The following is an 18,632-nucleotide window of genomic DNA, read 5'->3' as shown; positions in this document are numbered from 1 at the left end:
GACATTTCAGAGGGCTGGATCGCATCAATATCAGGGTCTAGCGCTGTATATTATAAAGACATTTCAGAGGGCTGAATCGCATCGATATCAGGGTCTAGTGCTGTATATTATAAAGACATTTCAGAGGGCTGGATCGCATCAATATCAGGGTCTAGCGCTGTATATTATAAAGACATTTCAGAGGGCTGGATCGCATCAATATCAGGGTCTAGCGCTGTATATTATAAAGACATTTCAGAGGGCTGGATCGCAGCGATATCAGGGTCTAGCGCTGTATATTATAAAGACATTTCAGAGGGCTGGATCGCAGCGATATCAGGGTCTAGCGCTGTATATTATAAAGACATTTCAGAGGGCTGGATCGCATCGATATCAGGGTCTAGCGCTGTATATTATAAAGACATTTCAGAGGGCTGGATCGCATCGATATCAGGGTCTAGCGCTGTATATTATAAAGACATTTCAGAGGGCTGGATCGCATCGATATCAGGGTCTAGCGCTGTATATTATAAAGACATTTCAGAGGGCTGGATCGCATCGATATCAGGGTCTGCTGTATATTATAAAGACATTTCAGAGGGCTGGATCGCATCGATATCAGGGTCTAGCGCTGTATATTATAAAGACATTTCAGAGGGCTGGATCACATCAATATCAGGGTCTAGTGCTGTATATTATAAAGACATTTCAGAGGGCTGAATCGCATCACTATCAGGGTCTAGTGCTGTATATTATAAAGACATTTCAGAGGGCTGAATCGCATCACTATCAGGGTCTAGTGCTGTATATTATAAAGACATTTCAGAGGGCTGAATCGCATCGATATCAGGGTCTAGTGCTGTATATTATAAAGACATTTCAGAGGGCTGGATCGCATCAATATCAGGGTCTAGTGCTGTATATTATAAAGACATTTCAGAGGGCTGAATCGCATCACTATCAGGGTCTAGTGCTGTATATTATAAAGACATTTCAGAGGGCTGGATCGCATCGATATCAGGGTCTAGCGCTGTATATTATAAAGACATTTCAGAGGGCTGGATCGCATCACTATCAGGGTCTAGCGCTGTATATTATAAAGACATTTCAGAGGGCTGGATCGCATCAATATCAGGGTCTAGTGCTGTATATTATAAAGACATTTCAGAGGGCTGGATCGCATTACTATCAGGGTCTGCTATGTGTTCAGGAATATCCAATCTGGTAATAATATAAAGCGGTTGTCCGCCCCTAGCCCCGCCCACCTGCACGACGCCCCGCCCTCGCCCCGCCCTCTCTCAGACGCCCCGCCCCCTGCCTGTCTTTACGGCAGTGTCGCGCGCCGCTCCTCCTTCTCTCTCTTTTTCTTGAACATGGCGGCCGGGGTGAGTGTATTTTTTGGGCTCGTTTCATCCGATTGAAATCTCCTCCATCCTACCCCGCGTCCTCACCGCAGAGCCCCCGGCGAGAGCCCGCGTCTCTGCCCGGGGCCGGGGAAGCAGCGATTTTGAAGGAGGGGGGGAGTATTTGAGAGCAATCACAGAAACCGAGCCGGCTGTAGCTTTCTTTAACAGGGATTTTCATTTGATTTTGAATAGTTTGTAATGTCCAGTTTGCCTCACGGAGGTCGGCTCTTCCGTGGCGTTTCTTCATAAGAAACTGTGTGATAAAGACGAGCTCTTAACCGTGTTCCCCGAAATGTGATTGGCAAAGTCGCAGGATAAATAAAGCCTACGTTTTCAAAACGGCGCTGAAAATAATTCTGCTTGAAGTGTGTTTCGTGTTATTAATATTAATGTGCTGGTCTTGTTGGGAAGTCGTTTTTCTGGGTGGGTTTTTAATATTAATGTGCTGGTCTTGTTGGGAAGTCGTTTTTCTGGGTGGGTTTTTAATATTAATGTGCTGGTCTTGTTGGGAAGTCGTTTTTCTGGGTGGGTTTTTAATATTAATGTGCTGGTCTTGTTGGGAAGTCGTTTTTCTGGTGGGTTTTTAATATTAATGTGCTGGTCTTGTTGGGAAGTCGTTTTTCTGGGTGGGTTTTTAATATTAATGTGCTGGTCTTGTTGGGAAGTCGTTTTTCTGGGTGGGTTTTTAATATTAATGTGCTGGTCTTGTTGGGAAGTCGTTTTTCTGGGTGGGTTTTTAATATTAATGTGCTGGTCTTGTTGGGAAGTCGTTTTTCTGGGTGGGTTTTTAATATTAATGTGCTGGTCTTGTTGGGAAGTCGTTTTTCTGGGTCGGTTTTTAATATTAATGTGCTGGTCTTGTTGGGAAGTCGTTTTTCTGGGTGGGTTTTTAATATTAATGTGCTGGTCTTGTTGGGAAGTCGTTTTTCTGGGTGGGTTTTTAATATTAATGTGCTGGTCTTGTTGGGAAGTCGTTTTTCTGGGTGGGTTTTTAATATTAATGTGCTGGTCTTGTTGGGAAGTCGTTTTTCTGGGTGGGTTTTTAATATTAATGTGCTGGTCTTGTTGGGAAGTCGTTTTTCTGGGTGGGTTTTTAATATTAATGTGCTGGTCTTGTTGGGAAGTCGTTTTTCTGGGTGGGTTTTTAATATTAATGTGCTGGTCTTGTTGGGAAGTCGTTTTTCTGGGTGGGTTTTTAATATTAATGTGCTGGTCTTGTTGGGAAGTCGTTTTTCTGGGTGGGTTTTTAATATTAATGTGCTGGTCTTGTTGGGAAGTCGTTTTTCTGGTTGGTTTTTAATATTAATGTGCTGGTCTTGTAGGGAAGTCGTTTTTCTGGGTGGGTTTTTAAATAATGTAATTTCTTGATATCGCGTTGAACTTGGCGTGCTGGTGTTAAACTGACACGTCACGACAGAGACGTGCGGATTGAATAAATGAATATATAATTAATAAAACTCCGTGTCCGGGGCGGGGGGGGGACATTTATATTTGTGTTAAAATGTGGTGGGGTGAAAGTTTCTTCCGGTAGTACAAGTTTCGACTTAGGAGGTAAAAAAAAAAAAAAAATAACTAAATCTCCCAAAATAACGTGAGCTGAGCGGCCGGCTTGCTCACAAACACACGCACATACATACATATATAATGTGTGTGTGTGTGTGTGTGTGTGTATGTATGTATGTGTATATATATAGAGTCCGCTGTGTGGATTGCGATAGAGTTGAAGCAAATCTAAACCAGGCAGTACGTGTGTACGTCATGGATCGGTGTAACGTCAATATATATACATAATGACGTCACAACTCACTATTTTAATAATCAACTACAGCCAATATTCACTGCAGGTATTAATGTTATTTATTATTGGTAATGAGTGTTCAGCTTCGGTTCTTATTTATTGATAGATGTGTATTCAGCGCTACCCTGTGTTTGTTAATGATATAGCCGTGATGTCATTCCTTGGTTTTATGTACAGCTCGTGGAAAGTCCATGCTTTTATTTTTGTATTTAAATAGACCGGATTGGCTCGCTGAAATGCCACTTTGATTAGACCAATGCTTATTGGTCGATTCCTCATGAGGGATTTATAATTTGACAAATCGCCACCCTCCGAACTGCCCCGTTCTCAAACGAGGCCGCGGTCTCAACGGGGGAATCTCCTGGTTTAATAAATACATCTGGAACTGTATTAGACTTTTAAATATTAGTTTAGTAGAAATACGAGGAGAAACTGAAATACAGGAAACGACAACGGAATTCTCTCTCTCTCTCTCTCTCTCTCTCTCTCTCTCTCTCTCTCTCTCTCTCTCTCTCTCTCTCAGACTCTCTATACCTATCCAGAGAACTGGAGGGCTTTCAAAGCCCTGATCGCTGCCCAGTACAGCGGAGCCAAGGTCCAGGTGGCCTCCTCCCCACCCCAGTTCCACTTCGGACAGACTAACAAGACCCCGGACTTCCTCAAGAAATTCCCCCTGGGGAAGGTGAGTGCGCTGGGGGTCGGGGTGCTGGCTACATGCCTTTCTACTGGATAAACGCTCCTGGATATTTTTATTTAATTACGTTTTTCAACTTTTAACATACTTGGTACAATATTAGTGAAGGGTGTTGGGCTGCCGTTGAATAAGTGTGATCCAGTCCTGGTTTCACTGGGAGTTTAATAATCAGACACACCTGAGCTTGTTAGCTAGACACACTGGGGGCTGATCAAGCTGGTAGCAGTGAAACCTGGACTGGATCACACTGCTGTGCAATAGGAGTCTGATTCCCAGCCCTGTTTCCCTTAGTTATCAGTCTCTTCCAGTTTCACCTGAATAATACTGAAGGTTTGTGATGTGAAACTCGTCTCTCTCTCTCTCTCTCTCTCTCTCTCTCTCTCTCTCTCTCTCTCTCTCTCTCTCTCTCTCTCTCCTCTCTCTCTCTCTCTCTCTCTCTCTCTCTCTCTCTCTCTCTCTCTCTCTCTCTCTCTCTCTCTCTCTCTCTCTCTCAGGTCCCAGCCTTCCAGGGAGATGATGGTTTCTGTCTGTTTGAAAGCAACGCCATCGCTCACTACTGTAAGTGCTGCCCAGCTCTCCCCCTCCACCCAGCCTCTCCCTGTGCTCTTGCTGCTCCCCTGCCCTGCTCGTGTTACCCCTCCCTCTCCCCTGCCCTGCTCGTGTTACCCCCTCCCTCTCCCCTGCCCTGCTCGTGTTAACCCCTCCCTCTCCCCTGCCCTGCTCGTGTTAACCCCTTCCTCTCCCCTGCCCTGCTCGTGTTAACCCCTCCCCTCCTCTCCTCAGTGGGCTCGGACGCGCTGCGTGGCTCCTCGAAGGAAGCTGCTGCTCAGGTCCTGCAGTGGATGAGTTTTGCCGACAGCGAGATCGTTCCTCCAGCCAGCGCCTGGGTCTTCCCTACCTTGGGCATCATGCAGTACAACAAGCAGGTAACCAGGGGGCGCCACAGAGTCACGAATACACTCCCACGATCCAGCCCTCTGAAATGTCTTTATAATATACAGCGCTAGACCCTGATATTGATGCGATCCAGCCCTCTGAAATGTCTTTATAATATACAGCACTAGACCCTGATATTGATGCGATCCAGCCCTCTGAAATGTCTTTATAATATACAGCACTAGACCCTGATATCGATGCGATCCAGCCCTCTGAAATGTCTTTATAATATACAGCGCTAGACCCTGATATTGATGCGATCCAGCCCTCTGAAATGTCTTTATAATATACAGCGCTAGACCCTGATATTGATGCGATCCAGCCCTCTGAAATGTCTTTATAATATACAGCGCTAGACCCTGATATTGATGCGATCCAGCCCTCTGAAATGTCTTTATAATATACAGCACTAGACCCTGATATCGATGCGATCCAGCCCTCTGAAATGTCTTTATAATATACAGCACTAGACCCTGATATTGATGCGATCCAGCCCTCTGAAATGTCTTTATAATATACAGCGCTAGACCCTGATATCGATGCGATCCAGCCCTCTGAAATGTCTTTATAATATATAGCACTAGACCCTGATATTGATGCGATCCAGCCCTCTGAAATGTCTTTATAATATACAGCGCTAGACCCTGATATCGATGCGATCCAGCCCTCTGAAATGTCTTTATAATATACAGCACTAGACCCTGATAGTGATGCGATCCAGCCCTCTGAAATGTCTTTATAATATACAGCGCTAGACCCTGATATCGATGCGATCCAGCCCTCTGAAATGTCTTTATAATATACAGCGCTAGACCCTGATATTGATGCGAAATGTTAACCCTCGCCTCTCTGGTCCTCTGTGTTAACCCTCGCCTCTCCCCCAGGCGACAGAGCTTGCGAAGGAGGAAGTGCGCAGGCTGCTGGAGCTGCTGAATGAGCATCTGAAGAGCAGGACCTTCCTGGTGGGAGAGCGAGTGAGCCTGGCTGACATCAGCGTGGCCTGCGCACTGCTCTGGCTGTACAAACAGGTACTGAGAGACAGGGAGTGACTGTGTGTGTGGAGGAGGAGAGGGAGTGTGAGAGTGTCTCGCTGTGTGGCCTGCGCCCTGGTCTATACAAACAGGTACTGAGAGAGAGGGAGTGACTGTGTGCAGGGGTGTGTCTGGCTGTGCGCCCTGCTCTATACAGACAGGCAGGGAGACTCTTGAGTAGGAGAGACTCACGTGCGTGTGTGTGTGTCTGCCTGCCTCTCCTCCTGTGTAACCCGCTCCCTCTCTCCCCCCAGGTCCTGGAGCCTGCTTTCAGACAGCCCTTCCCCAACACAAACCGCTGGTTCAGCACCTGCATCAACCAGCCGCAGTTCAGAGCTGTGCTGGGAGAGGTGCGGCTGTGTGAGAAGATGGCTCAGTTCGATGGTGAGTCACCAGCAGCTGAGAGACCTGGACTTGACTTCTGTGTGTGTTTCTGATAGGGGAGCGTTTGTGTTTGTTTCTGATAGGGGTGTTCAGTCAGGGAGGGCAGTAAGACTCCTATTGCACAGCAGTGTCACCCATTCCAGGTTTTACTGCCAGCTTGATGAGCCCCCGGTGTGTCTTATTTAACTCCTAGTGAAACCAGGAATGGATCAAACAGCTGTGCAGTTTTTTGTTCTGTCCCTGCATGCTTGTCTTGTAACAACATTGGGATCAGCTCTAAACTACCCCGCCCCAGTTACTGACGGGTTTAACCCTTTCCTGCCCTCTCGCCTCGACAGCCAAGAAGTTCAGCGAGATGCAGCCCAAGAAGGAGGGAGCCCCGAAGAAAGAGAAGGCGAGCAAGGAGGCCAAACCCCAGCCCGAGAAGAGAGAGAAGAAAGCGAGCGCTGAGGAGGAGGAGCTGGACGACTGCGAGGCGGCACTGGCCTCCGAACCCAAATCCAAGGACCCCTTCGCTGACCTGCCCAAGAGGTGAGAGAGACACGAGGCACCCGAGAGCGCAGCCGTCCACCCCTCAGTACGCTGAGAGGGCAGCCGTCCACCCCTCAGTACGCTGAGAGGGCAGCCGTCCACCCCTCAGTACGCTGAGAGGGCAGCCGTCCACCCCTCAGTACACAGGGACATTCTCTACCTGAGGAAGAGGGGTACACCTGTACGCCCCTGAATAGAGCTGTACACGCCCTGCCTGGCTCCTGGTCGTTTCTGTAGTGCCGTGAACCCCAGGGCTGGAGTGAGTAATCGGGGTAACTGCAGGTCAGCAAGCCTGCTGCCTGGAGCAGATGGCTTCGTTCCCTTCCTGCTCATAAAACTGTTCACACTGCAGCCAAACTTCCTGAAGCAGGAAAGCTGTGCTCTGGAGCTGACTGACTCCCTCCCCCTCCCCCTCCCTCTGTGTGTGTGTGTGTGTCTCTCTCTCTCTCCCCCTCCCTCTGTGTGTGTGTCTGTGTCTCTCTCTCTCTCTCTCTCTCTCTCTCTCTCTCATATAAACGCTGTAAGGTTGTGTTTTTTTATATTTGATTGAATTTTCTCCTGTTTGGGCAGTTTTCTGTGTTTGTAGCGAGATCTCTGTGTGTTTGTGCCTCACCCTTGATTGCGCAGGAAGAGCCGCCCAGCTAATACAAGCCAGCTGTGTGAAACGGAGCTCGCTGTGAGTTGGTTGGCTTGCTGTGAAGCTGGCAGAGGCAGCCTGGCTTCATACTGAACACTATCCCACGCCTTTCACATGCCTTGCATAGCTAGCCTGGGACTGCAGCTCTGATAGGAAACACAGACATCAACAACGCCAGCGTTAACACATTCCTGCACCCTCTGACCATCCACTGTGCAGAGGTCTATAGGAAAGAGAGCTCCACACTGCAGAGCTGTATAGAGGTCTATAGGAAAGAGAGCTCCACACTGCAGAGCTGTATAGAGGTCTATAGGAAAGAGAGCTCCACACTGCAGAGCTGTATAGAGGTCTATAGGAAAGAGCGCTCCACACTGCAGAGCTGTACAGAGGTCTATAGGAAAGAGAGCTCCACACTGCAGAGCTGTACAGAGGTCTATAGGAAAGAGAGCTCCACACTGCAGAGCTGTATAGAGGTCTATAGGAAAGAGAGCTCCACACTGCAGAGCTGTATAGAGGTCTATAGGAAAGAGAGCTCCACACTGCAGAGCTGTATAGAGGTCTATAGGAAAGAGCTCCACACTGCAGAGCTGTACAGAGGTCTATAGGAAAGAGAGCTCCACACTGCAGAGCTGTACAGAGGTCTATAGGAAAGAGAGCTCCACACTGCAGAGCTGTATAGAGGTCTATAGGAAAGAGCGCTCCACACTGCAGAGCTGTGCAGAGGTCTATAGGAAAGAGAGCTCCACACTGCAGAGCTGTGCAGAGGTCTATAGGACAGAGAGCTCCACACTGCAGAGCTGTATAGAGGTCTATAGGAAGGAGCTTCACACTGCAGAGCTGTATAGAGGTCTATAGGAAAGAGAGCTCCACACTGCAGAGCTGTATAGAGGTCTATAGGAAAGAGAGCTCCACACTGCAGAGCTGTATAGAGGTCTATAGGAAAGAGAGCTCCACACTGCAGAGCTGTATAGAGGTCTATAGGAAAGAGCGCTCCACACTGCAGAGCTGTACAGAGGTCTATAGGAAAGAGAGCTCCACACTGCAGAGCTGTACAGAGGTCTATAGGAAAGAGAGCTCCACACTGCAGAGCTGTATAGAGGTCTATAGGAAAGAGAGCTCCACACTGCAGAGCTGTATAGAGGTCTATAGGAAAGAGAGCTCCACACTGCAGAGCTGTATAGAGGTCTATAGGAAAGAGCTCCACACTGCAGAGCTGTACAGAGGTCTATAGGAAAGAGAGCTCCACACTGCAGAGCTGTACAGAGGTCTATAGGAAAGAGAGCTCCACACTGCAGAGCTGTATAGAGGTCTATAGGAAAGAGCGCTCCACACTGCAGAGCTGTGCAGAGGTCTATAGGAAAGAGAGCTCCACACTTCAGAGCTGTACAGAGGTCTATAGGAAAGAGAGCTCCACACTGCAGAGCTGTGCAGAGGTCTATAGGAAAGAGAGCTCCACACTGCAGAGCTGTACAGAGGTCTATAGGAAAGAGAGCTCCACACTGCAGAGCTGTATAGAGGTCTATAGGAAAGAGAGCTCCACACTGCAGAGCTGTACAGAGGTCTATAGGAAAGAGAGCTCCACACTGCAGAGCTGTATAGAGGTCTATAGGAAAGAGAGCTCCACACTGCAGAGCTGTATAGAGGTCTATAGGAAAGAGAGCTCCACACTGCAGAGCTGTGCAGAGGTCTATAGGAAAGAGAGCTCCACACTGCAGAGCTGTGCAGAGGTCTATAGGACAGAGAGCTCCACACTGCAGAGCTGTATAGAGGTCTATAGGAAGGAGCTTCACACTGCAGAGCTGTATAGAGGTCTATAGGAAAGAGAGCTCCACACTGCAGAGCTGTATAGAGGTCTATAGGAAAGAGAGCTCCACACTGCAGAGCTGTACAGAGGTCTATAGGAAAGAGAGCTCCACACTGCAGAGCTGTATAGAGGTCTATAGGAAAGAGAGCTCCACACTGCAGAGCTGTGCAGAGGTCTATAGGAAAGAGCTCCACACTGCAGAGCTGTATAGAGGTCTATAGGAAGGAGAGCTCCACACTGCAGAGCGCTCTTATTAATAACTCTCTCTCTCTCTCTCTCTCTCTCTCTCCCATCTCCAGCACCTTCGTGCTTGATGAGTTTAAGAGGAAGTACTCCAATGAAGACACTCTGAAAGTGGCTCTGCCGCACTTCTGGGAGCACTTTGACAGGGAGGGCTATTCCATCTGGTACGGAGAGTACAAATACCCCGAGGACCTGACCCTCACATTCATGAGCTGCAACCTCATCGCAGGTGAGAGAGGCGCACGCCTGAGCACAGCGCTGCCTCCTGTAGTGCTGGAGAAACTGTAAGAATGCCTAACCTGAACCCTGAGCACAGCGCTGCCTCCTGTAGTGCTGGAGAAACTGTAAGAATGCCTAACCTGAACCCTGAGCACAGCGCTGCCTCCTGTAGTGCTGGAGAAACTGTAAGAATGCCTAACCTGAACCCTGAGCACAGCGCTGCCTCCTGTAGTGCTGGAGAAACTGTAAGAATGCCTAACCTGAACCCTGAGCACAGCGCTGCCTCCTGTAGTGCTGGAGAAACTGTAAGAATGTCTAACCTGAACCTTGAGCACAGCGCTGCCTCCTGTAGTGCTGGAGAAACTGTAAGAATGTCTAACCTGAACCTTGAGCACAGCGTTGCCTCCTGTAGTGCTGGAGAAACTGTAAGAATGCCTAACCTGAACCTTGAGCACAGCGCTGCCTCCTGTAGTGCTGGAGAAACTGTAAGAATGCCTTCAGCAGCGTGATTCTCTCTGTCACTCACCTCTCCTTTCTTTCTTTCTTTCTTTCTTTCTTTCTTTCTTTCTTTCTTTCTTTCTTTCTTTCAGGAATGTTCCAGCGCTTGGAGAAGCTGCGTAAGAATGCCTTCGGCAGCGTGATTCTGTTTGGAGAAAACAACAATGGCAGCATCTCTGGCATCTGGGTGTTCAGAGGACAGGACCTGGCCTTCACTGTGAGTGAAACTGGAATAGCCATCCCTCTGTACACACACACACACACACACACTCACTCACTCACTCACTCACTCACTCACTCACTCACTCACTCACTCACTCACTCACTCACTCACTCACACACACACACACACACTGAGTAAAGAAACTGAATCAGCTAGAATAACCATCCCTCTGTACACACACACACACACACACTGAGTAAAGAAACTGAAACAATGCACACCCCCCCCTGCACCCTGCCCTCGCTGCACACCCCCCCCTGCACCCTGCCCTCGCTGCACACACCCCCCCTGCACCCTGCCCTCGCTGCACACACCCCCCCTGCACCCTGCCCTCGCTGCACACACCCCCCCTGCACCCTGCCCTCGCTGCGCACGCCCCCCCCTGCACCCTGCCATCGCTGCGCACGCCCCCCCTGCACCCTGCCATCGCTGCGCATACCCCCCCTGGACCCTGCCCTCGCTGCACACGCCCCCCCCTGCACCCTGCCCTCGCTGCGCACGCCCCCCCTGCACCCTGCCCTCGCTGCGCACACCCTCCCTGCACCCTGCCCTCGCTGCACACGCCCCCCCCTGCACCCTGCCCTCGCTGCGCACACACTCCCTGCACCCTGCCCTCGCTGCACACACACTCTAAGCCCTCTCTCCCCTGCAGCTCTCCCCGGACTGGCAGATTGACTACGAGTCCTACACCTGGAGGAAGCTGGCTGTGGACAGCGAGGAGTGCAAGACCATGGTGAAGGAGTACTTCGCCTGGGAGGGAGACTTCACACACGTGGGCAAGCCCTTCTGCCAGGGCAAGATCTTCAAGTGAGGAGCAGGGGAGCACAGAGAGACCTGGAGGGATCGAAGCAAGCAGCTGCCCGCTGAGCTCCACACCGCGCAGTAACCACACCGGCACCTGTGGGGGGCGCCGCCGCGCTCCGTTTTGTTTTTTTAAAGCAGTGCTGATGTTTAGCGATTCTTCCCAAAAAAAAAAAAAAAAGACTTCAAACTGAACCATTTGTTTGTTTTGTTTTTGTCCTCCTTTCTGTCGTTAGTTAATTGACCCGTTATCTAACTAAAGAATCACACACACACACACACACGCGCGCGCATGCACTCACACACACGCGCACGCACACACACACAGACACACACACTGACGCACACACGCGCACGCACACACACGCGCGCACACACACTGACGCACACTGAAGCTCTTCTGTTGATTACAGTGAATAGGCTCTCGAATGGCTGCATGAAGTCTCTATGCAGGGTCTGTGTGCTTCGTGTCAGAGCCCCGTTTCCTCCACTAATCCATTCTAAATGTGCGGCGCTCACATCTCCTGTTCCGCGGTGTTGGTGTCTGTTTTTTTTTTTTTTTGTACCCTGTGTGGATGTGTGCGGGTTTGGTTTGAAGACACCCTGTATTGTCTTGTGTAGGTGAAACAGCACCCTGTTTTAAAATGAGTGAATACTCTTCAGTGCCGAGGTGAAGCGGTGTTCTGGGAAGGGGCGTGCAGTTTGAAACGTGTTTCAGTCTTCTTGCCAGCTTTACATCACTGCTTAGTTTCTCTTGTTCGTGATTAGTCTTCAGTTGGGGGTCCCCTTGTCAAAATTCGTCTTTAAAAGGGGTCTCCCCAGAGCCCCCAGCTGAAACGATGATGGTTAAGGAGAGTGAAGCTGCCTGAACTGTGCTCTCTCTCTCTCTCTGTCTTCTGCTCCTTCCTTCTCAATGCCTGAGTGCTCGCCCTTGCCTTGCTGCAGTCCAGTGAAATGAAGCACAGCAAAGCGCTTTCACAGGAATGACTGAATTAGATCTGCTGCGTGCTTTCAAACCCAGCCTGCTGCTCGCTTTACTGTACGCGGGGAGGGAGGTAATAAAGCTGTTCTCTCACTCCCGTCTGTGATAGTCATTCTTGTGTTTGACAGAGCTGTACAGTCAACACAAAGAGAATCTGTATATATATATAGTAAAACGTCTAAGATACTAGACTCAAGCAGACCAGCGTTTGGGCTCCAGTGCCTTCATCAGTGTTATTATTGAAACTAGAAGAGACCGAGTCAAGCAGACCAGCGTTTGGGCTCCAGTGCCTTCATCAGTGTGATTATTGAAACTAGAAGAGACCGAGTCAAGCAGACCAGCGTTTGGGCTCCAGTGCCTTCATCAGTGTGATTATTGAAACTAGAAGAGACCGAGTCAAGCAGACCAGCGTTTGGGCTCCAGTGCCTTCATCAGTGTGATTATTGAAACTAGAAGAGACCGAGTCAAGCAGACCAGCGTTTGGGCTCCAGTGCCTTCATCAGTGTGATTATTGAAACTAGAAGAGACCGAGTCAAGCAGACCAGCGTTTGGGCTCCAGTGCCTTCATCAGTGTTATCATTGAAACTAGAAGAGACCGAGTCAAGCAGACCAGCGTTTGGGCTCCAGTGCCTTCATCAGTGTTATCATTGAAACTAGAAGAGACCGAGTCAAGCAGACCAGCGTTTGGGCTCCAGTGCCTTCATCAGTGTGATTATTGAAACTAGAAGAGACCGAGTCAAGCAGACCAGCGTTTGGGCTCCAGTGCCTTCATTAGTGTTATTATTGAAACTAGAAGAGACCGAGTCAAGCAGACCAGCGTTTGGGCTCTGGCAGTCCTCGGTAGTTGATCAGTAACAGAGCCCCAGCCAGCGTGTGTTCGTGTCGCCCTTCTCCCCGGCGCTCGGTATGTTTGAAGTTGTGTTTCGATGCAGTGGGTCCGTCGCCGCGGTCGAGGTTAGAGAGGCGGCTGTGTTTGTTACAGCTCTCAAACCCCCCCAGTCCAATTATCATCCCTGGACTGTGCGCTCACCCTCTCACGCTCTCACGCTGCGGCTGGCATTTCAACACACAAGAGGGGGGGGTATTATATATAAAAACGGGTTTTTTATTTTACTGGAACTCGTATGTTCTGTTTTTAGGAAAAACAACAGCGACTCCCCTCCAGGAGAATCCCTTCATAAAACTGAATATTTTAAACAGCTTTTTTAATATCCATCACGCCTCAGAATGCTGAAGCAGGGACGGAAGCAGAGACTCCTGTTGCACAGCAGCGTCACCCAGTCCAGGTTTTACTACGAGCTTGATCAGCCCCCAGTGAGTGCAGGGTAAACATGGGGTGAACTCCGCCTGGAGCGACGCTGCGTGTCTCTAAGCAAGGATACCGAGAGAGCCTGTCATTCCCGAGGCTCGGAAAGAATGACAACAACGCAAACACAACTCCACTGCTACAGCCAGAGATAGAAACCACAGCTTCCAGCAAACAGCCTCTCACCGTCCCCGGCAGGGCCGGGGTTACATTCAGATCGATGCGTGGTGCAGATAGTCAGCGCGCTGCAGCCGCCCCGATTTAACAGAGAAGATTGTCGGAGTGTATTTATATCCTGTGCAGTGCCGCTGATGAGCCTGATTTACGCTCATTCTGCGAAGGAAGTTGAAAAGCGGCAGTGTCTTGAAATGTCCAGCAGAGGGCGAGCTAGTCCTGTCTGGGGAAGGACAGGGCGTTGCTCTGTAAAAGGGTTTGATGGATAGAGGGGGGGAAGAGACAGAGAGTGGGTGTGCTTTTAAAATGGATGCGCTCAACAAAGTCTCGATATTCTGTCAGAACCGGCCCAGAGTGGTACTGGGACCGTGTCTCAAAGTCAAGCAGACCAGCGTTTGGGCTCCAGTGCCTTCATCAGTGTGATTATTGAGGTGACACTAAACGGGTCGGGTCAGGCAGCAGTGTTGGGGTTGTTTACATTGCTAGTTGTGCAGCTGTCTTGGGCACACAGCCCTGTATAAACAGGAATGCAATCCCGTGCCTCGGTATCCGCTGCTGTACCTGCGTCTAGCCGGGAGCAGTGACGGAGGCAGCTGCGTACCTCTCTGTGCGTTACAACGCTGTGCTTTTAGACTTGTATATATATAAAAACACAAATACAAACACACGGCGTTTCAGGCATTGCAGTAAGAATGAGGTCAGAGGAGATTAAAACGTGTAAAAACGTGTTAAAACTGCCACTTGAGTTCTTCCAGGTGTCCCTGCTTTTGTGAGCCGCGTCCGGCGCCTCCTCAAGACTCACCTCTTCAGAAAGCACCTGTAGAAACTCCTCTGCTTTCCCCCTCTGGACACTTTATCAATCTTCCTTAAATGCGCTTTACTTGCTCTTATCTGCTCCCTATTTTACTGCATTTAATCCTGTAGAGTACTGTAATCTGTCACAAGTGTTATTTAATCTGTATTATTTTGTATTTAATCGTATCCTGATGTAACTATCACTGACACTCTTATCTGCTCCGATATTGAATGGTATTTTGTCATATTCTTGTACTTGCTAGAACAAAAGTCATTGTATTTATCTTGCTCTTAATTGTATTAATACTTGTGCCGTGATTCTTGAAATGTATTTTTTGTTTACGACTGTAAGTCGCCCTGAATAAGGGCGTCTGATAAGAAATAAATTAATTAATTTCAGAGAGTTAAAACTGGAAAGGCTGGGGCGTATTTTGGTTGCCACGGTAACGGGCCTTGGCCATTGCAGAATCCAAAACAAGCCTGGGCATCGCTTCCCCTGGCAAAGCCGAAATAACACCCCCCTCCTCCCCGACAAAAAACAAAGAAACAACTCCTTAACTACACAAGCCAGCTACACAACCGAGTGCACGCCTATTGTGTGAATTATTAATTAAACAAACACACCTTTGAGCACGGGAGTGGCGTTTTCCGTTAAAAAAAAAAGTTCCTTAGCTAAATAATATTTAAACAACGTAGCTCGCTACAGGTGTGAATTAAAAGGTTATTTTAAAATATGTGTGCGTACATTTTCTATGCAGTAGTTATTTACAGCAGATGCCGCTTATAAACAAACTTCTCGGTTCCCAGCACAAAGTTGTCATTAACCGAAAGCTGCCAGTAAGCGAAACGCCCCCGTTTTCAAGAGTATTTATAGGGGACAGCGATATATACCGGAGTTGTGCAAATATGGCGCTGAAATCCATGTGTTTTAAATGTTATAGTTGTTAAATAAATTAACATGAGAAATACCCAAACACAGAACTGTTTACTCTACGTGTGTGTAAAACGGGGAGCAGTCTTATACTGTAGTACCACACAACGATGTGCTTACGATGAGTAAAGCGAACATGAAATAAAAACGCGTTAGTCTAAATTCTAAGGAACACAATTTTAAAATAATTAATTGTCCAACGTTGTCTGCTTTTCACAGGGTACCACCTCCCGCTGTGAACCCGTCTCAGTGTTGCGTGCCGCTTCGCAGCCGGTTTCAAAGCCACGACTCTGCCTCAGTCCCTCCAGAAACACGCAGCCGCGGAGTCAGCGTGTTTATGAAAGCTGCAGAAATCACGCAGTCCACGCTAGCAGCCCCGCAGTAAAGCTGGCAATAAGCGGCGCGGCGCTGCTCGTATCAGAATAACAGTCACATTAAAAGCCTGCGGGACGGGCTTGGTTCCTGGGGAAATGCTGCTAATAACCGACTAATCTACTGTGTTTTACCCGCTCAATACAAACTCGGTACGGGCCTTCACGAGTCAGCAATGGGTGTTTGTGATTATATTTATTTATTTTAATGGGAGTTCCTCTGGCGCTTCATGCCGGGACCTCACAGCTGGGTTGAAGTAGACGAGACAGCGATATAGAAAGCAGCCGACTTCTCTGTTGTAGCTCAACCCGTGACAAGCCTGCAAAAGAGACGCCACACGAGCACAGCGGACGCGTTTGTTGCTGTGATATACGACACTATGCGCGATCATATGTCAATTCAATATTAATTTACTTAATAACCCTTATAAAGGTTTACCATGGTCACTTAGCAGGTTTCGGGGGGGGGGGGGAGGATAAAAAAACGACCTTCCTTTGGTAAACAAACTGGACTTGGAATGGAGGGGGTTTTGAGATACGCTGGAGCACACAAAAGGGTAAACAGTGGTATCTCTCTCTATCTCTCTCTCCCTTTTATCCGTCTGTCTCGCTCCCTCTTTCAGGTCTCGACTTGTCGGACTTTGTATTCCTTTTGAAGACATTCCTACACCAAGTCAGAACGAGAACGAGGGAACTGAGGAAAGGAAAACAGGCGGACCAGGGTAGAGAGAGAGAGAGAGAGAGAGAGAGAGAGGGGGGGGGGGGGGGAGGTCTTTATAAACGATAAAAAAACCCTGATATCAATGCGATCCAGCCCTCTGAAATGTCTTTATAATATACGGCGCTAGACCCTGATATTGATGCGATCCAGCCCTCTGAAATGTCTTTATAATATATATCACTAGACCCTGATATTGATGTGATCCAGCCCTCTGAAATGTCTTTATAATATACAGCACTAGACCCTGATAGTGATGCGATCCAGCCCTCTGAAATGTCTTTATAATATACAGCGCTAGACCCTGATATTGATGCGATCCAGCCCTCTGAAATGTCTTTATAATATAAAGCACTAGACCCTGATATTGATGCGATCCAGCCCTCTGAAATGTCTTTATAATATACAGCGCTAGACCCTGATATTGATGCGATCCAGCCCTCTGAAGTGTCTTTATAATATATATCACTAGACCCTGATATTGATGCGATCCAGCCATGTGAAACGCAGGGCTGGGTGCAGCAGTGCTAGTGTGAGTTTATAAGCCTCAATAGAAGTTGCCAGAAAGTTGCATTGTGAAACTGTGTCAGGGTTGTGTAGTCAGGACCTGGGGGGGAGGGGGGGGGTGACTCATGCTTCCTAATTCTGCAGGGCGTGTCTGTTTGGCCCGAGAGGAATTTCATTATTGGACTGCTCAGTGACCCACACTCTGAGTCAGAGAGGCTTTTAAAGCTACAGACGGACGGAAGGAGCCGCATCGTCCTGTTCAGTTTGACATCACAGTGTAAGACCTCCTCCTTGTCATCTGTGTGTGTTTACTGCATTCTTCCAGAGTGCATCTCTCTCTGTGCTTTATCAGAAATCAGACACTTTGCTTGCATTCCTAGAAAGTGAACTGAGATAGTAACAAAAAATAAATACATAAATACTAGAACCCTGAGTGTGTGTGTGAGACCCCTGCACTGCATTGCTGAGTGTGTGTGTGTGAGACCCCTGCACTGCATTGCTGAGTGTGTGTGTGTGAGACCCCTGCACTGCATTGCTGAGTGTGTGTGTGTGAGACCCCTGCACTGCATTGCTGAGTGTGTGTGTGTGAGACCCCTGCACTGCATTGAGTGTGTGTGTGAGAGACCCCTGCACTGCATTGAGTGTGTGTGTGAGACCCCTGCACTGCATTGCTGAGTGTGTGTGTGTGAGACCCCTGCACTGCATTGCTGAGTGTGTGTGTGTGAGACCCCTGCACTGCATTGCTGAGTGTGTGTGTGTGAGACCCCTGCACTGCATTGCTGAGTGTGTGTGTGTGAGACCCCTGCACTGACCGCACTGGAGCCTGGTTAAAAACAAACTGATTATTATTATTATTATTATTATTATTATTATTATTATTATTATTATTATTTAATTAGGTTTTTTTGTAATGTGTTCAATGTCATTTGGAGGTTTACAAAAGGCAAACACACTGACACTGAGACACACACACACTAACACACACACACACGCACACACACGCACACACACTAACACACACGCACACACACTAACACACACGCACACACACTGACACTGAGACACACACGCACACACACTGACACACACACACAGACGCACACACTGATACACACATACACTGAGACACACACACACACACACACAGACGCACGCACACACACATGAAGTCTCTGACTCACGTTATCACATGACAGTCCTTTCCTCGACATTATGATTTTTTTTTATTATTTCCATCAAAACAATGTAATGTGATTATCTGGGGAGCTGGAGGAGGGGCAGAGCTGTGAAGCAGCATCGAGACCGAAACTCAGCAAGAAAACTCTGTGACAAAACCAGCAGCGTGTCTCTCTGAGCTCCCCCAGCACAGGCAGCCAGGACCAGGCTGAGCCCTGTGTGTGTGTGTGTGTCTGTGTGTTAGTGTGTGTGTGTGTGTGTCTGTGTGTGTGCGTCTATGTGTGTGTGTCTGTGTGTGTGTGTGTGTGTGTCTGTGTGTGTCTGTGTGTGTGTCTGTCTGTGTGTGTGTGTCTGTGTGTCTGTGTGTGTGTCTGTGTGTGTGTGTGTGTGTGTCTGTCTGTCTGTGTGTGTCTGTGTGTGTGTCTGTGTGTGTGTGTGTGTGTGTCTGTCTGTCTGTGTGTCTGTGTGTGTCTGTCTGTCTATCGCAC

The 18,632-nt window shown here is 48.5% G+C and overlaps 1 protein-coding gene across 1 annotated transcript; it reads left to right on the top strand.

The window, feature by feature from the left end:
- The first annotated feature begins 1,295 nt into the window (after positions 1–1,295).
- On the top strand, positions 1,296–12,259 carry LOC117968955 (elongation factor 1-gamma-like). The gene is made up of 10 exons (XM_059020136.1): positions 1,296–1,364; positions 3,707–3,865; positions 4,372–4,435; positions 4,661–4,803; positions 5,698–5,841; positions 6,099–6,228; positions 6,567–6,759; positions 9,500–9,672; positions 10,253–10,377; positions 11,036–12,259. The coding sequence occupies exons 1-10, from the start codon at positions 1,353–1,355 to the stop codon at positions 11,192–11,194; spliced, it is 1,302 nt and encodes a 433-aa protein (XP_058876119.1). The 5' UTR covers positions 1,296–1,352; the 3' UTR covers positions 11,195–12,259.
- Positions 12,260–18,632: the final 6,373 nt, after the last annotated feature.

This window comes from Acipenser ruthenus, unplaced genomic scaffold (assembly GCF_902713425.1).
Source record: "Acipenser ruthenus unplaced genomic scaffold, fAciRut3.2 maternal haplotype, whole genome shotgun sequence".
NCBI classification, from domain to species: Eukaryota; Metazoa; Chordata; class Actinopteri; order Acipenseriformes; family Acipenseridae; genus Acipenser; species Acipenser ruthenus.
Note: the sequence above shows the minus strand (reverse complement) of the source record. Positions and strands in the feature narration are given on the sequence as shown.